Source organism: Ovis aries, chromosome 13 (assembly GCF_016772045.2).
Source record: "Ovis aries strain OAR_USU_Benz2616 breed Rambouillet chromosome 13, ARS-UI_Ramb_v3.0, whole genome shotgun sequence".
Lineage (NCBI taxonomy): Eukaryota > Metazoa > Chordata > Mammalia > Artiodactyla > Bovidae > Ovis > Ovis aries.
Window position 1 is genome coordinate 65753899 of NC_056066.1, and position 18317 is coordinate 65772215.

The 18317-nt window shown below is 40.5% G+C and overlaps 1 protein-coding gene across 14 annotated transcripts in view; it reads right to left on the bottom strand.

Moving 5' to 3' along the window:
* NDRG3 (NDRG family member 3) overlaps positions 1–18317 on the bottom strand; it is a 60204-nt gene that overhangs the window by 27552 nt on the left and 14335 nt on the right. For 9 of the 14 annotated variants that reach the window (XM_060397785.1, XM_027977166.2, XM_004014551.4 and 6 more), the window contains exons 3-4: positions 10162–10197; positions 381–486 (exon numbers count right to left, since the gene is read on the bottom strand). In XM_060397785.1, the coding sequence (XP_060253768.1) occupies positions 381–486; positions 10162–10197 (142 nt within the window). The remainder of the gene's footprint in view (positions 1–380; positions 487–10161; positions 10198–18317) is intronic. The other 5 variants (XM_060397786.1, XM_027977167.2, XM_042230118.1 and 2 more) reach the window with 1 other exon arrangement.

The following is an 18317-nucleotide window of genomic DNA, read 5'->3' on the forward strand; positions in this document are numbered from 1 at the left end:
TCATTGAAGGGCTCATAACAAAGTTAAGCTCAAATTCTGAATTTTCTAATCTGAAATATGAAAAAACCAAGAGTATCAATTAAAAAAAACAAACAACTGATTTCAACCCTACTTTCTTAACCAGTCTATCATATAAATCTTCAGTCCTTTAGCAGATGTGACACAAAATGAGATAAAATCCCAGTATTCCCCAAAATGCATGTAGCTGCATACTTCCCGGGAACTTCAGTTCTGCCATTAACACAAGTAGCAACGAGGATAAGGCAGAGAGGAGAAAACCTATGTTCTATTAGAATACTGGGGTTTCTTCTGTGTTTTTAAAAAATATGCAAAGATTATGTGTTATAACAAAAAGGAACAGTATAAAATCAAATACATACGATTGAGGCCAATGTCATGGTATGTCAGAATGACCGGTCTGTTTCCCTTCGGCAGGCCTCTGATAGTGACGTGGACCATACCGTGAGCTGTTTCTATGTCATGTTCCTGTAACAAGAGAACGTAAAGGTCTCAGCAAGGGCAGAACGCACTGCCCAGGCTGCTGAAGTTTCACGATACCCGAATTCACCACTATTTCCCACTAGCTGGGGCAGGACACGTCACTGAACCATAAGCCTACTAGAGAGATGTTACGTTACATAGGATAGTCCTACTTTTTAATTCCTTCCAGATAAACAGACAAACAAATGAAGAAAAAATGCACCTTATCTACAAAGCTCTCTTAAATGGGGGAAGCCAGGGTATCTGCTGAGAATATATTCACAACTGGCTATGGTGAGATCAGCAAGTTGAATAAGAAGCCAGGAAAGACCTGGAGAAAGGCAAGCGAAGGAAGCAAAAGATATGAAGAAGCTGCTAGGTAAAACGGCAGAGGTTTCAGATCCTCTAAATGCATGTGCAGCAACTGATAAATTCGCTAGCACCTATGAGTGTGTCTATCTAAAATCTCTCCTGTTCCCTGGGAGTTGCCCTTCTGTGCCATCCATACAGCACAGGAAAGGCTCTTGGCCACCTGGCTTGCAGACTGTCATCTTATGGTTACGGTTCACTGGAGTCAGGTGAACATTTGGTCCATGCTAAGTCCTTTCTTAAGAATGTGTAATTGGGACTGAGAGATTCCATCCTTAGTTTGGTTCTTCTCTTGAAAAGAGAAGTAAACTTGGGAGCTTATAATAAGCATTTCTACTGCTCTGACTCCTGATTCCAACTGTGTATGCCATTAAGTTCTGAGACATCTCTGGACTGCCTCTGGTTTAAGCTATTGGGTTGGGTTTGTTCCTTGCATCCCAAAGGATCGTAACCAAGGCAATGAGTAAAATTTAAGATGTAGTCAGAGCAGAGCTCAGGAACTGAATAAAGCCAGGACAAGATGCAGTCAGAGGTGCTGGGATAGTGCCAAGAGTGGCTGGGTGGAAAATAAAGACTGTAGGAAAAGTAACTGAAATTTATTCTAGTCTTCTTTAATGTCTATATTTCTTAAAAATACATTATCATGCCTAGCCTACTGAATTTTGCTGACAAAGTCTTTACCTATCTCAGCAAGTCTTACAGTAGATGAGATAAACTGTGAGTAAGAATCCCAACAAAGGTAAAGGTCTTCCAACCTAACAATAAACCTCAACAGAGCCTTGGTTTCTTCACTCATGTAGGGCAGAGACCAATCTCACACTAGCTGAACATCAGTGCATCTCAAATTATAGATCTCAGGCTGGAGCAGATAACTCTTAACAAATCAAACCACAAATGACTCAGTATTTCTGCTCTTCTCTATTACTGCTTGCTACCTCCTATTCAAAGGCTTAAAAAAGGGAAACAAGAAATGAAGGAGAGAATCAGGTACTGTGAACTGGCTATGAAATAAAGTCTAGGGTTTAGATGGAGGAATATAGACACAAATTCCTGTTGCTGTATGAGCATTTCTTGTGTGGTAAATGTCAGACTTCCTGGAAAAGGGAATGACAACTCACTCCAGTATTCTCACCTGGAGAATTCCATGGACAAAGGAACCTGGCGGGCTACAGTCCATGGGGTCACATACGATCAGACATGACTGAGAGACTAACACACAGCGTCAGACTTAGTGAGGAACCTCTCCACCAGGCTCTTTCACTAAACAACTATGCATCTACTGAACTCCTACTACCAGACCCTGGGCTGAGCTCTGGGCACAAAACAGTGAGCAAGAGAGATGTGACCCCTGCTCGCACAGAGGTTATGTTCTACATGGGAGGCAGACAAAAAACCAACCATCCAACCAACCAACCATAACAACAGCTTGTGATCAGTACTGTGAAAGAAATAAATAGAGTGCTCTTAAAGAAAATCGACGAGGAAGATATTAACTCTATTAGCAGACAGAAAAATGCAAATTAAATTCAATAAGATGCAATTTCATATATACCAGAATGGCAAAAAATTTTAAGTCATATAATGCTGTCAGCCAAGGTGTAGAGAAATAAGAACTTTCATGGTAGGCAGTAACCAGGAACAGCTACTCTGGAGAATAATTTGGTAATTTCACGCAAAGTTAAGAAATGTGTACCCTACAGCAGTTTTACTTTTAGGTATAATCTAAGGCAATTCTCAAACATACTCAAACACACAAAAAGATATGCAGATACATAGATATGTACATATATACATACATACTGCAGTCTCATTTATAACATCAAAAAACTGAAAGCAGTCTAAACAGTCATGTATAAGGAAATTGAAAGTGGAATTATGACATATTCACATAATGAGATACAGATAAAAATGAATGAACTAGAACCATAAGCATTAATACACAGAGAAAATCTTGAAAAAAACAATGCTGAATAGAAGCACAGAAGGATTTGTATATGACATATGATTTACATATGCAGATTTTTTTAAAAAGCAACATTGCATAGACTGTATATGTTTACATACATATATTTGAAGTGCAAAAACTTGGAGAAGGAATGTACATTAACTTTAGACTTGATTCCTTCTGGGCAGTGACCTATTCTGAAAGTGAATTTAAGGAGGCTTTGACCTCTCTCATGTCTTACTTCTGGAGAAAGAGTAAAGAAAGAGGGAGAAGCCAGCCCCTGCCAGAGGAGTTACAGGACAGGAGAATCCAAACTGATGAGAATGGGCAACGATCTGTCATCCAACAATCTAGTTGCTGGAGCCTTCTTTCTATCATATCCAAGCCTTCAGTACAGTCTTGCTTAAGTATTCCAGCTTGGTCTCAGCTATGCTGAGAAATGAGTAAAAAACAATTTATACTTTGGCCCTGGGGGTTAGCAGGACCTCCCAAGATCTGATAATTAATGGGGATAGTGTGTGCAGGAAAGGTGAGGGGTGGGTGTGGAGTGAAGGGGTGGGGGACAGCAAGCTGTCAAGGAAATTCAGATGATATGAAAAAGGAGCTATAACAGATGGGGCAAAACAGGACATATTAAAAGCAGACAAGGCAAGAGGGCAAAGTAATTACTCTGTCATCATTTCATAATCTGGACGAAATTTAGAGTTAAAGTTGGCTCGCAAAATTTCAACTTTTTAGGGAGATCTCAGCCCCTATCTCCTGGCCTCTATCTGTCAATCTTGTTGCCCCTCTGGAGCAACCCTTGGTTACCAGTATCTCATAAGGTTACTGTTCATTTTCAAAGGAATATGGAAAGAAAGGAGACACTCACCTCCATGTGGACCCATAAATATATCCTTTGTGACCTTATGTGGGGATGGCTTGAATAAGTCTCTACCTGGAGCTGAGTATGCAGAGACTCTGGCTGTGGAGCTGATCCAATGGTCAGGCCCGGGGTGGTGCTATTGCCACCTTCCCACTTCAGTCAACTACCATCCGCTGCACAGGCTGTTTCTCTAGTCACCCCACCACTCGCCCCAGCATTCTAGAGGGTGTGACTGCACAATGAGAATGCCTAGTAGGCTCTGGTCATAGATCTTCCCCAGCGCTCTGATTACTTACCACCTCCAAGGCTATGCACCTCTTAAGTATGATCCCTTATTCTCCAGGCTTATAAAACAGCCTGAGATCATACTGGTCCCCAACACACTTCTCCATCCTGGGCTGCCTCTCCCTCTTAATCAAAGATGTAGATAGATTATCTTTTTAAGACTTTAATAATAGAGTTTAGGTTATTACCATTAATTTATAATAACCAATATTCACCTTTTTTCCTAAGTCCTTTTCCTTCAGCTCAATGTGCTATCACCAGTTACACATTCTGATGTGTTATACCTCTCTGAGAATTTAAATTTTGACCGCATCACGCCTGTTAGTGCTGCTTCTTCTCCCTGGCTAGTCTGAACAGTTTAGGCAAACTTGTAGGACAACATACTGCTAGAAATATTAACATCCTTATTAGTTATGAATTTTATTGTTTCTAATAAGCAGACCTCTCTACGATCCCTGGGTATAGTTTTTGTTATTTATTACATAGGAAATTTTGATATAATATCCCATTACCTTACCCTGGATAGTGGTATAAAGTTCGTTCGCATGACTTCATTTAATCCCATAGTAAAAGAATCTGTCTCCACAATTATTCAGCCTTCTGCCCACAAGTAAATGAATTTTCGTTTCTAAAGTTCTGTAATATGTTTTCCCTAACTCTAGCTTCAGCTCTCTCCCCTTTTACCTCTCACATCCTTCAGCCTAGTTAACTCATTCTTTCAGATGTCTACTTTTATTTTTCAGCTACCCACACTCTCAGAACTCTTACAAATCATGCTCTTCATTTGAAAGCTCTTTTTGCAATATGTCAAGATAAAATCTGTCTTTTCCTATCTATCTTTTTCAAAGCCAAATCCAGTATCTTCTTCAAACAGCCTTAGTAAAACAATGAGGAAAAAGAGAGTGAATGACTAACCTACATGCAATACAGCCCAGAACACCTTCAGAATATGGACTGTCTAGTCCAGATAGGAAGAGGAACAGATTTGGCCAATTCAAACACCCCAATCTTTGGCCACAGTAGCAGTCCAAGGATGAGAGTGTGACGCCCACACACATGACCCATGCCAAACCAACAAGACTCCTCCCCTGGCCTTTTCTATCAAGTTATAGGTAAACATCTTCTCTCGGCAGTGAGGCTGCTAAGCTGAAAGGACATGAATTTGGGGCCTTGGTAGCCGTCAGGCCCATGCTGTGACACAGCTTGTCAGAGAAATAGTGACGGGGAAAGGAACTGAGACTGGGGGTGGTGATACAAAGGCCTTAGAATCTATAAGGTTCTTTTTTCTCTGCAAATGAAAATAAAGTCAACTATATCCTTAGAACTTAATAATCAATTTCTCCCTTACCACCCCCCTCAAATCAGCAAAATCAAACCAACACAGCAGTAATTAACACAACATTGTAAATAAACTATACTTCAATTAAAAAAAAAAATCAAACCAAAAGGGGGCAGGTGTGCATCTTGAGGGGAGGACTTGTGAACAAAGGCCATCAGAAAGGAAAAGCACAAAGCAGAAGTATGGGTGGGTCAGCAACAATTCTAGTTTTCCAGGGAGTGGGTGGAGTAAACAATGGGAAACGGTGGGACAGAGGCTGAAAGGGGGACTGGGGCCACATTCACATCCTTTAAGGCAAGGGGAGGAGCATGGAACTGGTCAAGCTCTCTAACAGACTATAGCAGGTGGCTGAATCCCAGTTCTTTCCAAACACCTCTTTTCTGCGGAAGCAACTTCCAGTTATTTACTTCATTTAATTCTTATTTTGTAATAGTGCCCATTTACCAAGTGATGTGCAGGAGTTTAAAGCTGTTTAAATCCCTTTAGAAGAGGCAGTCACATATATACATCCTCACAGTCGGGTTCTATAAATCAGTCCTCTAAAGAACTATTGCAATTAAACAGCCAGCATGGAACTACCCAGCCCTTAGCCAGGTCTGGAGCTCTTATCCTAGGAATATGAACTCCATTCTTGTGAGTGCATTCCATTATCAGCATCTTCTACAGGAATATATATCCTGGAAGATAGCAGCTTTTCACTCTCCATTAATATTTATTGAGTGCCCCTCTGATGGAAGTGGAAGGCAAATTGACAAGATATGCCAAGATCCTTAAGTGTGTTCATTTCAAGATCCATCTAAAGAAATAATCAAATGTGTATATAAAATTTACAGAAAAATGTTCAATGAACTGAACAAATTACAATAACTGAACATACTATAAGGAATCTAATTTCCAAAAATAATGGAATAGTTAAGTCACGGGATAGCTATATGAGGATATAACAGTCAGTCATTAGAGTTTTTTTTTTTTTTTCCTTTTTGGCTGTGCCATGTGGCTTGCAGGAACTTAGTTCCCTGACCAGGGATTAAACACAGGCCCATGTAATGAAAGTGCCATGTCCTAACCACTGGACTGCCAGGGAATTCCCCATTAAAGACAGTTTTTAATGAGAGTTTAAAAATGGAAATGGGATTGTGTTCTAATATTAAGTCAGAAAAGGAAATATATAACTGTACATCCAGCATGACCAATCAAACAAACTTTAAAAATTATTTTAGAAAACTATACACACACAAACATATCTCAAACTAAACACAGCGACATGGCTGTCCCTGGGTTCTAGGCTTCTGAGCTTTTCTCTAGCTACTTCATAAGTGCTCTCCAACTCTTCAGCTATCAGCATGTACTCTTTTGATAACCAGAATACAAAAGTGAAAACTGGGAAGAAATATAATAAAATACAGCTATCTCTAGGTAACAGGATTATAGGTAATGTTTAGTTTTACACTTTTCTAAATTTTCCAAATTTGATTATACACAAGAATTGGTTTTAAACATCCAGCATATTTACTCATGTGACATGCACACATTAAACACTACACATGAAGTTTTAGAAATATGTGGGAAATAATGATGATGATATTTATACAAACACAGTGATTACAACTTCATAGTAAGTGTAGGTGAACGTGTGGAAATGTCCATGGAGAGAGTTGTTTAAAAATGAAAAACAGTTTTGTGTACTTCTTTGTAAAATTAAACACTGATTTCCCCCCTGCAACATTTTATCATGAGAACTTTCAACCATACACCTAAGCTGAAAGACTTTACAGTGAACATCTGTATACCCACAACCTGGATTCTACCATTAATATTTTACTATACTCAATTATCATGCATCTATCCAACCTTATATCCATCTTACTAATCCTTTTTTTAAAGTTGAGGTATAGTTGATTTACAATATTATATTAGTTTCAGGTGTACACCATAGTGATCCAAAATTCTTATAGATTATATTCCATTTAAAATTTTCATAAAATACTGGCTATAGTTCCTGTGTTGTATAATATATCCTTGTAGCTTATTTATCTTGTATATAGTAAGATATATACATTTGTGCCTCTTAATTTCCTAATAATTATTTTTGAAGGCAATATATCACATACACAAAGAAGCTATAGTATTTGTCTTAGTTCTAATTTCAAATTTTTAAACATTCTCACCAGCAGAAGACCATTAAGCAGCCCCAAAGTAGATAATTAACAATAAGTCTGTTGATTCATTGTTTCAACTGGAAATAGGTTTTCTCCCTTCACATCAGTTCCAAGCACTGTCACCTCTAATCACCCCTCCTCTCATTACTTAGATCTCAATATAACTGCTATTTGCCACAGGGGAGCTGTATAGTATTGAAGTCACTAGGACAATCAAAGAACCAAAAGAAATGGTACGATTTTAATTATATTTTCAATTTTGGGGGGAGGGGAAGCATGTAGTTGGATTAGTAAAGAAAACAGAGGAAGAAAAGACAGTTCAGATTGAAGTTATGAGCTTAGCTGTGATGCTAAGATAACTTCCTGGAATATCACCAAATTCAGTAAAGATTTTTCTAAGGCAAGATAGAGACCAGAGGAACTTGCTTCATCAGCTAGTCCCATGCCACAGTTATGCTAAAGAACACCACCGATGCCAAGGCTGAATGTAGCAACGCTGGCTTTAGATTTGTTCTGCTTTGTCTCCTAAGAATGCCCAGTGGTTTCCAAAAAGCCTTCAGGTATACCGCGCCACTCTACAAATGTCTCGCGCCACAGTTCCTACCTCCGAGGCCTTCTATCACCTGTAGCCAAACTCCTGACCCAGAGACACCCCCAGTCTCCAGAACACCACAGAAGCCTTTACCAAAGAGACAGGTGAGAATGAAGCCCATTCATGAGGGCTGAGGAGAAAAAAAGAAGGGCCTATGACTTCTTCTTCTTTAGAACACAGAGAACCTGTACGTTCACAACCACTGACAGTGACACACACTTGCCTTCATTCTATCTGTATCAGAACTGAACTAAAAGTTACATTTAATGAGGCCAGAACACACTGTTATATTAAAGCTTCACCCAAAATACAAAGAATTTTTGTCAGACTATTTTTAAGCCTTAGTATTAAAACGTAGTTGATAATATAATTTCTAAAACTCAATTTCATTTATATCTAAGTATATTTATATGTGAGAAAAATCCTAAAGGATATACACCAAAATATTAACAGTGATGAATAACAAGTGATTTTTATTTCTTTACTTTTTGCTATTTTTATATCTGTTTTGCTATAAGCACACAATTTTTTAATATTCTGATTTAGCGGCGTGTCCAATTTGATGAAAATAAACGCTTTCGCATCTTAAAAGTAGGAAAATGTACACTATTTCTGGAATTTTTCACCTTGAATTTTACTATTACCCTCTCTCAAATGAGTTCCTTCTAGGTAAATTATATCAAATATTAAGACAGTTAAATATTTAATGCAGTTAAATTAGTTCAACCTAGGATCTAAAACATAACTGAAGTTAGATCAAAAGATCAAATTAAAAACAACTAAACCAAAACTTGACTGCCACCATTTACCAAAAAATAATATGGCTTCTTTTTATAACAAATCATTTCCTAACAGCAGCAGGCTGATTATGGGGTATACATAAAGTATACCAAACAGTCACAGTAAGAAGTGTTTGGCACTGGGATTTAAAAATCTGTAACAGTGCTATGAGCCTGCCCCTTCCAAAGTGAGTCTCAGTCTCACCTGTCTTGCTAAGGAAGCTCAGCTTTATACACAGCTCAATTTTCTGCCACATCTCAGCTCTGGACATCGCCAGGTGAGAAAGAATGGGCAATGGATTCAGAACAAAGTGAGGTTTTCAACTTCAATTCCACCCATGGCAAGTTATGAAACCTTAATTTCCTCATCTCTGATAAAAACCACCTTGTGATATTGCTCCAAGGATTACAGAAATGTATGTTTAGTGTCTATAGTAGGTACCCAATAAATTAATACGATATAACTGGGTTGCCTATGAGACAGATGTTAGTTTCTCCTTTTGATGTTAATGCTAATATGGAGAGACTCCACTGTACTTAACATAAAATGCGTACCTGAAAATAATGATTTGCTTGTGGGTGTGCAAGCTGGCTGAATCCTGGACACAGGGAAGCTGCCTTCCCTGCACCTTCCATTCCTGCTTAGTACCCTCTGGGTCTCCTTCATGTTGCCTCTAACAGCCACTTACCACATCTACCCCAAAAGTAGGAGAGTCAGGCTGTATGGGTTTGTAAGGTATCCATTTCCCTGTATTTATTCCTTCTTCCCATTTCTTTCAGGGCCAGTCAACAGATAAAAGTAGGAAGATGGAACTGCTAGTTTACTTTATGGATTTTCCAATTAGCAACAGAGCGACAGGCAAAAGCAGTCTAAGATGAACTACCATTTAGGAAAATACTAATGAGTCAGGTTGAATTTTGTGTTTCCAGAGATACAGCCAAGAGACATCTGCTTTTTGTATTAATAACACTAAATCTTTCTTTTAGAACAGGTTTTGTTGTTAGTAAAGTCTCCCCTCCAAATTGACCGCCCCCAACCTTCTCTGCTGTGAGGTGACAGCCACATGGCACTCGTGATCACAGTTTCAAGTATCAATTTGAGGAAAGGAGATCTTAATTGTAAAAAGACAGCTCCACCCAATAACCTACAACCACAGGGACCTGGCAAGCAATTTTTGAACACAATAGCAAATCATTTTAAATAAACTTGATCCAGTGATCAAAAGAGCACGAAGGAATCATGATCAGCTATGAAGAGAGATCCACCTCTAAAAGACCACCAGCACAGGGAAGGAAGCACTGCAGAGATCCTGTACACAGCCCTCCTTGGTGCTTGTACAGTCCTTACCTGACAGTCAAAGTCCTGGAAGTTTCGTGTACCATTCTGTCAACAGAAGGCAGAAAACACAGTCAGTTTCCCCATGCGGTTTCCCCCAATGTGCAGCAAATTCAGTTCACAGTGAAAGCAGCGCGTGTGCAGCCTCTTGGTTGCCATAAAACTAAAACGGTTCTCAACAATAGGCTTCAGAGGCAACGCATGTCAGTAAAAGGGGAGTCTTTAGTGATGGGGTTACACTTTGGCAGGCTTCCCATGAAGATGAAGGAAAAGATCCTGCTTTCCTATTAAAGCTTGTAACTTGTCTCCCTACCTAAGGAGAGCAGGGAGAGCTTGTGGGAAGAGAGAAAACATGGATCAGAGTCTGAGAACACATTCACAATCCACACGGGAGGTACCTGGGAAGAAAGGAGCTGGAGGCCAACTGGCAGGAGTCAGTGTGCCCAGGACAAGGAAGCAAAGAAAGGAGGAAGACAAGAACAAAGATACAGATGGGTCAGGAATGAAAACTCTGAAATCTAACAAGGAAGAAAGGCAGTGTCACTGAAGAAGGGAAACAGGTAAAACGCAGTTCCTTGTACACTGGTATACCCTAGGAAACTGCTAACGGGATAAAGGACAACTCACTGAATTGTTTAAAGAGTAGGACATAGTCAAAAGATCCAAGGAGAATTCACCAAGCTTCTAAGAAGAGACTGTATCAGAGTAAGGTGGGATTGCCAAGAAAAAAAAAAAAATCAATGGTAATGACTCAGAGGCATTTCTGTAATATTTCAGATGCCAGAGGTGCAAGAGTATGACATAAGAGTATAAAAAGGGTAAATAAGTGATGTCTTTGGGAGGAAAAAAAAACCCTTCTGACTCATAAAGTAAAAGCTCCTCCCAAACCTCATTACCCTCATTATTCAGAAACTGTTATATCCATCCACCTTCCAGAAAGCGTGGAGCTATAATGATAAGCACCTTATCCAAAGCTGCCCCTTCAGAGAAGATCGAGGTCTCTGATGCCAAGGGAGTACTAAGCAATCCCATCTCTCGTCAAGAAGATCCTCTTAGAAACAGTTCTGTGTCCTACCACTCACACTGCTGGCAGGACAACACAGAGGTTAAAAGCACAGCCCAGCGTGGTAAAGAAAAAACAACAACAAAAGAAGCCACCCAAAGAAACAAACTGTCTTCCCTTGAGAGGATCTAGTGGAGGCCGCTGGGATGACGCACAGCACTCTTTAATACGGCAGCCAACAGCCACAGCAGCCACTTTAAAGTAAAATTTAAAATTCAGTCTCACATTAGCTGTATTTCAAATGCTCAGCACGCACGCTGTGGCCAGTGGCTACTGTATTACTGGGCAGTGCAGATACAGAACATTTTCTTTGACTGCAGAATCTTCTAGTGGACAGGGCCAATCTAGAGAGCTTTTGAAGGAATAAGATTATGGATGAGCAGCCCTCGTCTCTCTACAGGTGGCAGTAAAGTCACAATAGATACCAATCACAGAGAGACTATTGATGACACTGAGAAGAGGAGAGGGTGGTGGAGACAGCTAGTCCGAGGTATTAGTCCCAGCATGAAACCAAGTTCACAAAATAAAGTTTGATGCAGTCACAGCAAGAAGAAACAACTCCAATGCCATGCAGAGAGCACATTCCCAAGGAATGCTGCCACTGGTAAAAAGGATCAATAGTGTTCCACGGCCCCCACTGGCCCCACACAACTCCTGAGAACTCCTTCAGAGAAGTCACTGCACTTAATTTCTATTTTGACTGTGAGAAGCAGAAGGGAGGGCCGTCTCATGGACTAGGGTAGATTGTTGTAGTAGGATATAAATGACCAGCCAGTGAGCCCCAGTCCGATTCAACTTGCACCCTCCACCACATTCAGCAGAGGTCCAGGTGTAAGTCAGGTACTTGATGGATATTTATAAAAGGAATAAGCCAATGTAATAAAATTAAATACTAACAAGCTTCTGTTAAGATTTTGGGTCAAAAACAACAGAACAATTCCACTGCATCCCAGTCATTAAATAAAAATATAGACTACAAAACAGCCGTCAAAGTTTGACCTCAACTACATTAAAATATGCACCAAAAGAGACTAGAAGAAAAATACCAAAACATTAACAATAGCAACTATTTCAGAATAGAAAGATTATGGGCGATTACACTTTTCTTGAAACTTTTCTACAGTAAGTATGTACTTCACCTTTTGTAATGGGAAAAAAAAAAGATTTGGTGTGGCATAAAAAATATGTAACTTAGTATTTTGTAAAATATGATTTAAAGATTCATTTAATCTTTTGAGGAATAATCTATAACGATATCAAAACAGACCATATTAGAGCTTCACTCTTACTGGGCTCCCAGAGGTTCCCTTAGAGATTATTTAGAAAGCTTAGGGAATATCACTCCAGTCTGAACTAAAATCTTGGTCCTGGAACACAGACACAAAAATTCTGATGAGCAATTTGAGAAGCAGCTGTCGCTGTATGCATGAATTCCTTTCTTCACTATCTTGTGATCACAGTCAAGAAGCATTTTGTGAGGCTGATGCTTGAGATGAGCACAAAGGGAAATGCCAAAATTAGAAAGATGCAATTCCCTCCTGAAACCAAAGCGGTTTTTGTTGAGAACCGAGCAAGAACACGGCTGCACGTTCTTTATGCAATGTTCACCTCCCAAAGAAAAGATACTAGTAATCAGAGGAAGACTAACACTTGTTTTCCTGGCTTTTTTTTTTTTTAAAGATGTCAGATCCTCTTGGAGTCTGGCTTCAGGCTTCATGAGTGATCAAGCATCTTGGAGAAAGGATATGACTGGGTCATCTGACCGTGTTTGGGGCCCAGACTTTCTGAGAGAAATCATTAGCTGGTCCCCACATGATCTGAGTGTGGTCAACCAAAGCCAAATTCTCTGAACTCATTAAAAATTTAATACTGCTCACTAGATAGATTCTGGAAGGGGAAAGACATCCCTGGGACACTTCCCTGGGGATTTATTTGTCTCTGATATTTGTAGTGCAGGGTTCCACTCCAACAAAACTTTCAGAAGTTTCAGGCTCTGGGTGCTTTCTTTTTATTTTCCGTCCCATTTGAATATAGCATTAATTCCATGTTCAGAGAGATTCTTGCACTAAGCAGACTTAAGCAGCAGAAAGGGATTCAAGATAATAAATGAAAACAAGAGAATAATGTAGGGGAAGAGGGAAAAAAGGAAAAATCAAGGAAAAAGAGAAATCATAAGTGAAAGCTGCAGTCAAGGCAGAAGCCAGCTAAGGGGCATGTTTCTTGGTGGAGGCTCTAGGCCAAGTGCAGAAGGTAAATGAAGGCGTTCAAGAAAGTAAATTTTGAAAAAGTAATTCTCACAGTTCAAGCCTGGAGAATAGGGAAAAAGCAACTGAGAATCTATCAGTGTATGAAGAGAAGTATGAGAAAAAGGGGGAAGGCAAGGAGAAAAATTTTAAAATCAAGTAACTGCTGGACAGTTATAGAAATATAACTGGACAGAAGAGAAACATAATTTCCCACTATGAGATCTAATCAAGATCAACATATAGTTTCAAAAGACAGAAAGCAACAGATAAAACAGAAAGACCTTAGAACCAACTACCAACAGGAGGAGATTTGGGGCAAATCTACCGGTTGGGTGACCTTGATGTGGGGTGCAGTGTCTGACTCACTACTCTATTCCCAATTCTGGCACTTAGTAAAGGCAATAAACATCATTCTGGAAGAGATATGAGCATCTCAAAATAGAGATACTCAATTTGAGTAAGATATGAATACCAAAGAGGAAGAGTGACACGCAACTGATGAGCTTGGAACTAAAGTACAGTTGTTAAAACAGGAAAAGTTTTAGAAACAAGCAGATTAAAGACTGTCAAAGAGAATAAAATATGGCATGTCTACTAAAAAAAAAAAGGACAATAACTCTTACCAACAGAAAGTAGAAAGATGGGAAATTGTACAAGCAATGTATTAACAGCACTTCACAAATATTCTTTAATGAAAATGTCACCAAGTCTGTGTTGCTGTTGTTTTTAAAGAGACCTTGGAGGGTGTGGGGTCAGGAGGAAGTTCAGGAAGGAGGGGCCCTATGTATACTTATGGCTGTTCACGTTGCTGTATGGCAGAAATCGACACAACATTGTAGGGCAATTATTCTCCAGTTAAAAATAAAGACCAAACAAAACAACCTCTGCCTGTCTCTGCTGCCCTGGAGATGACTAAAATGCTCATCCCTGGGTTCTTCCTGCTTTTCCTCTTATAATATCCTCCCTACCTCCTATTTCCAGTCACCAGTAGAGGGTCTACCTCACTTTCTACTGTAACAACCAAAACAAATTAATAACTTATTCGTTCCCCCCACTGAATACTTATTCCCCTTCTTGGTAGGTCCTCAGTTCTGCTGAAGCCAACTGTGGTCTCCTATTTATCTTCTCAAGTCTGGTCTTTGGCTTCCACAGGCTCAGCAGTATCTGAACCAAGGGTAGGTAAAGGAAGGCAGGGAAAATGAAGCACAGATCAGGGAGCTCTCCTGCTTATACAGGTCTGTGGAAGTGGGGGGAAGAGCCTGGAACAACCAGCTAACAAGAGGCAGCAGGTGGTGGGAAGAACCCGGGGCCCCCGACCCAGACTGAAGTCAACATCCGTGGGGTCTGGTCCTGGCTTCACCACCTCACTAGACACCAGCATTGGACAAGTCATATAATTTCTGAGCCTCATCTGTAAAATGGAGTTAAAAATACCTTTAACTACTTCCTTCACAAGAAGTTAGGAGACTCAAATTAGATAGTACTTGTGAAAATGCTCTGAAAATGGTTAAATGCTATTAAAAAAAAAATCATTTCATATAATTCTGTCTCAAAAAAAAAAAAAAAAACCACACACACAGAAGTGCTGGCAGGTGCTTCTTTTCATCACTGGAGCCAAAACAAGCATGGCAAAATTACCCACTTCTTCACAATTCTGAGCCATAGACAAAATCACAGGCATACTAAAATTAAATGGGAAAAGTACCAACAAATGACAAGAAAAAAGTTAACATAAGCCTCGCTTAAAGCTATTTTGAGAATGCTTCCTTATAGTCAGCTCAGGATAAATTTCTGCATTTCAGGTTGGGTCTAGACTCCCTTTCACTCCCTGAAACCTGGAAGGGCACAACAATATCTCTGACTAAGAAGGTATCTAGGAAGAGAATGGACAGAAAGATGATGTGAAATGATATAAATCTCTAGGTTTCTGCTTAGAGAGAGAGGACAAGCCTCAGAGATGATGCCAAAACTTCTACAAGGTGAACACAGTGGAAAGGCCTCAGGTTGTGGAGTAGGAAAGGTTTGGGTTTCAGTCCTGGCTTTGCCACTTCCTGACTGGGCAAGCCTTATAGTCAGATTTTCATCTACTAAGTGAGGAAGACTATCTATTTCAAAGGGATTTTCTGATGATTAAAAGAAAGAAGGTATGTAAAGCACCCAACAAGTAACAGCAGGATAGGCTATTAGGCAAAAATAAAACCTCCCTGAAAACTAAAAACTTTAAGACTTCCTTTGCTATTCAAGCCTGGAAGCTATACCCTACCAGCAGTGGTTCTCAACTGGGGAGACTCTGACCCCCAGGAGACATCTGATATTGTCTGGGGACAAGTTTGGTTGTCATGACTTTAAGATGCTACTGGCATCTAGTGGGTAGAGAGGCCAAGGATGCTGGTAAACACCCTACAAAGAATAGGGCAGCCTCCCACAACAAAACATTCAGAGTGCCAAGATCAAGAAACCCTGCCCTACAGCACGTGCTCTTGGGTAGACAATCTGAGTAAGCTACTTCACCTTTCTTAGCCCTAGTTTCCTCATCAGCAATATGAGAATAAATTGATCTGTGTGTCCTAAATCACCAAGCCTTTGGGAGGATCAAATGAAATAATGGATGAGAAGCACTGCTACCATTATACCTTTCAAAATGTATGCAAAAGCACCCACTTATTGGGCAAAGGCAGAGCACTGATATACTGGAGAGCGGGGGGTGGAACGGGGAAGAAGGCTTTGTTTGGGAGTGACGCCATCTGAGGAGGGCCTGTTGCCAATCTACTTCTATAAAGCCTGGCTGGAGCAGGGGGAGTGCTCATGAATAGTGATGGGCTAGGAGCACTTCCCAGGGAGAGAGGCGTGAGATGGAGCGTGGGAAGTGGGTAGGAACAGCACAGGCGTATCAAAGAGGAGCTAACAGATGTTAGGAAGTGAGACAATGCCTGGTATCTTAGACTGCTCAGGCTGCGCAAATGGCTTATACAACAAAAATTTATCTTCTCACAGTTCTGGGGCCTGGAAGTACAAGATCAGGGTTCCAGCAGGGTTTGGTTTTAGGTAAGAGCTCCCTTCTGGGCTTGCAGATGGCTGCCATACACGTTTCCTCATCTGTCCAGGGGTGGAGATAGAGAGTGTTATCTCTCTTTCCCTCTCCCTCACTCTTCTTATAAGGCCATCAATTCTATCAGATTAGGGCTCTACCACTTGACCTCATTTAACCTTAGCCACCTCCTTAAAGCCCTTATCTCCAGTACAGTCACATGGGAGGCTAGTGCTTCAACATATGTATTTTAGGGGAGCAGACATAACTCTGTTCACAGCATCTGGGCACTTATCACTATAGCCTCAGAGATGAGGACCCAAATGTTAATCCAGCGCTTTTCTGTGGTTACAGTCGCCAAATCTTTTCTTTTCCAGCTGCCTTCTCTATGAGACATCCAGTCAACTAACTCCTGCAATTCCTCATGTAGGTGCCTCAGGCATCCTGTGGACTCCCAAGGTCAGGAAAGACTCCTCCTCTTACCTGGGTCCCAGTCCTCAAATGTCTGAGATCCATCAGGCCATAGGCTTCCAACACTGGCTAATCAGAATCACTTTAGGCATGGTTCTCAATTTTGGGATGCTTTTATAAACATTCACCCCAGATCAATTCAATCATAGTCTCTGGAGGTAATACCTAGGCATCAGTTATTTTTAAATCTCCCCAAGTAATTCCAATTCCAAGGCTGAGGACCACCGATCATAGAGAGGTGTGCGTGCCCTGTCCTCATCCCCTCAGATTCCAATTTAGTTCTTCTCGAGTGGGGACCCAGGAATCTGTATTTTCAAACAAGCTCCTAGCTGATGCTGGTGACCACTCAGGTTTAGGATACGTTTCTAAGTTCCTGAAGCTAAACTGCCTACCCGCACCTGCCTTGTAATTATTCATTTCTGTGGCTGTACATAAGCATTACAGATGTAGCTTCTACTTCCTTCCTCCTCTTTGTGGCCCATCATCTGGGTACAGCCCTTCACATGCACCAAAATTCAGTACTTAACGGAGAGTTTTCTGAAAACATGAAGGGAAGCAACAAAAGAAACAAAGAAAGGGTTTAAAAAGTGTGCAGCTTGCCAAGGGGGAGAGCAAGAGATCTGGTGAAAGATAAAGGAAGGGGTGGGAATAGGGGTAGAGATGAGGTCACAGGGACAAGAATGAGGTTGACAGGTTTCAACAGCAAATTAGTGAACAGAGTAAGTCAACAGCCCTAGTAGCTGTAGGTGAAGGGCCCTGCCTTGGGCAAAAAAAGATTAACAAGCAATAGCATCTTCTGGAATAGCCCCCGTTGGCATCCTGACGCTACCCAACTTTACCCTTTCCATCAATACTTCCCCAGGAAAGGATGCCATGAGCTCATCCATACCAAGCTAGAAGAGTAATTTAATAGGGGACAATGACAATACATCAAAAGAACAGGGCTTAAAAGAAGGAATTTCAGGCACACTTACTGAATGGAGAGGGAGAAGAGAGAGGATAAACTTTTCTTAGCTTTTTGGTAACTCTTAGCATCACAGCACTCTTTACCTGCTGAATCCTCGTGACTGTTAACTATGATGCTCACTGCATATTCTCTGACACGAACAGAAAAATGAGATATATTACCAACATCCAGGCACCCTTGATGAAAACCTCAACATAGACAGAGAGGTCACATCACAGACCGGACAAACCTTACAGATAGCACCACAGCCTATGAGCATTACCAGCCACGGAGGCTAAGTTTTCCTAGAAATTGAAAGTCACGATACCTGGATTCTAAATCAAACTCCACTCATACTTTCTGCTTAACATCTCTATCTGTAGAACAGGACACGTCAAGGATAATTTGCCTGAA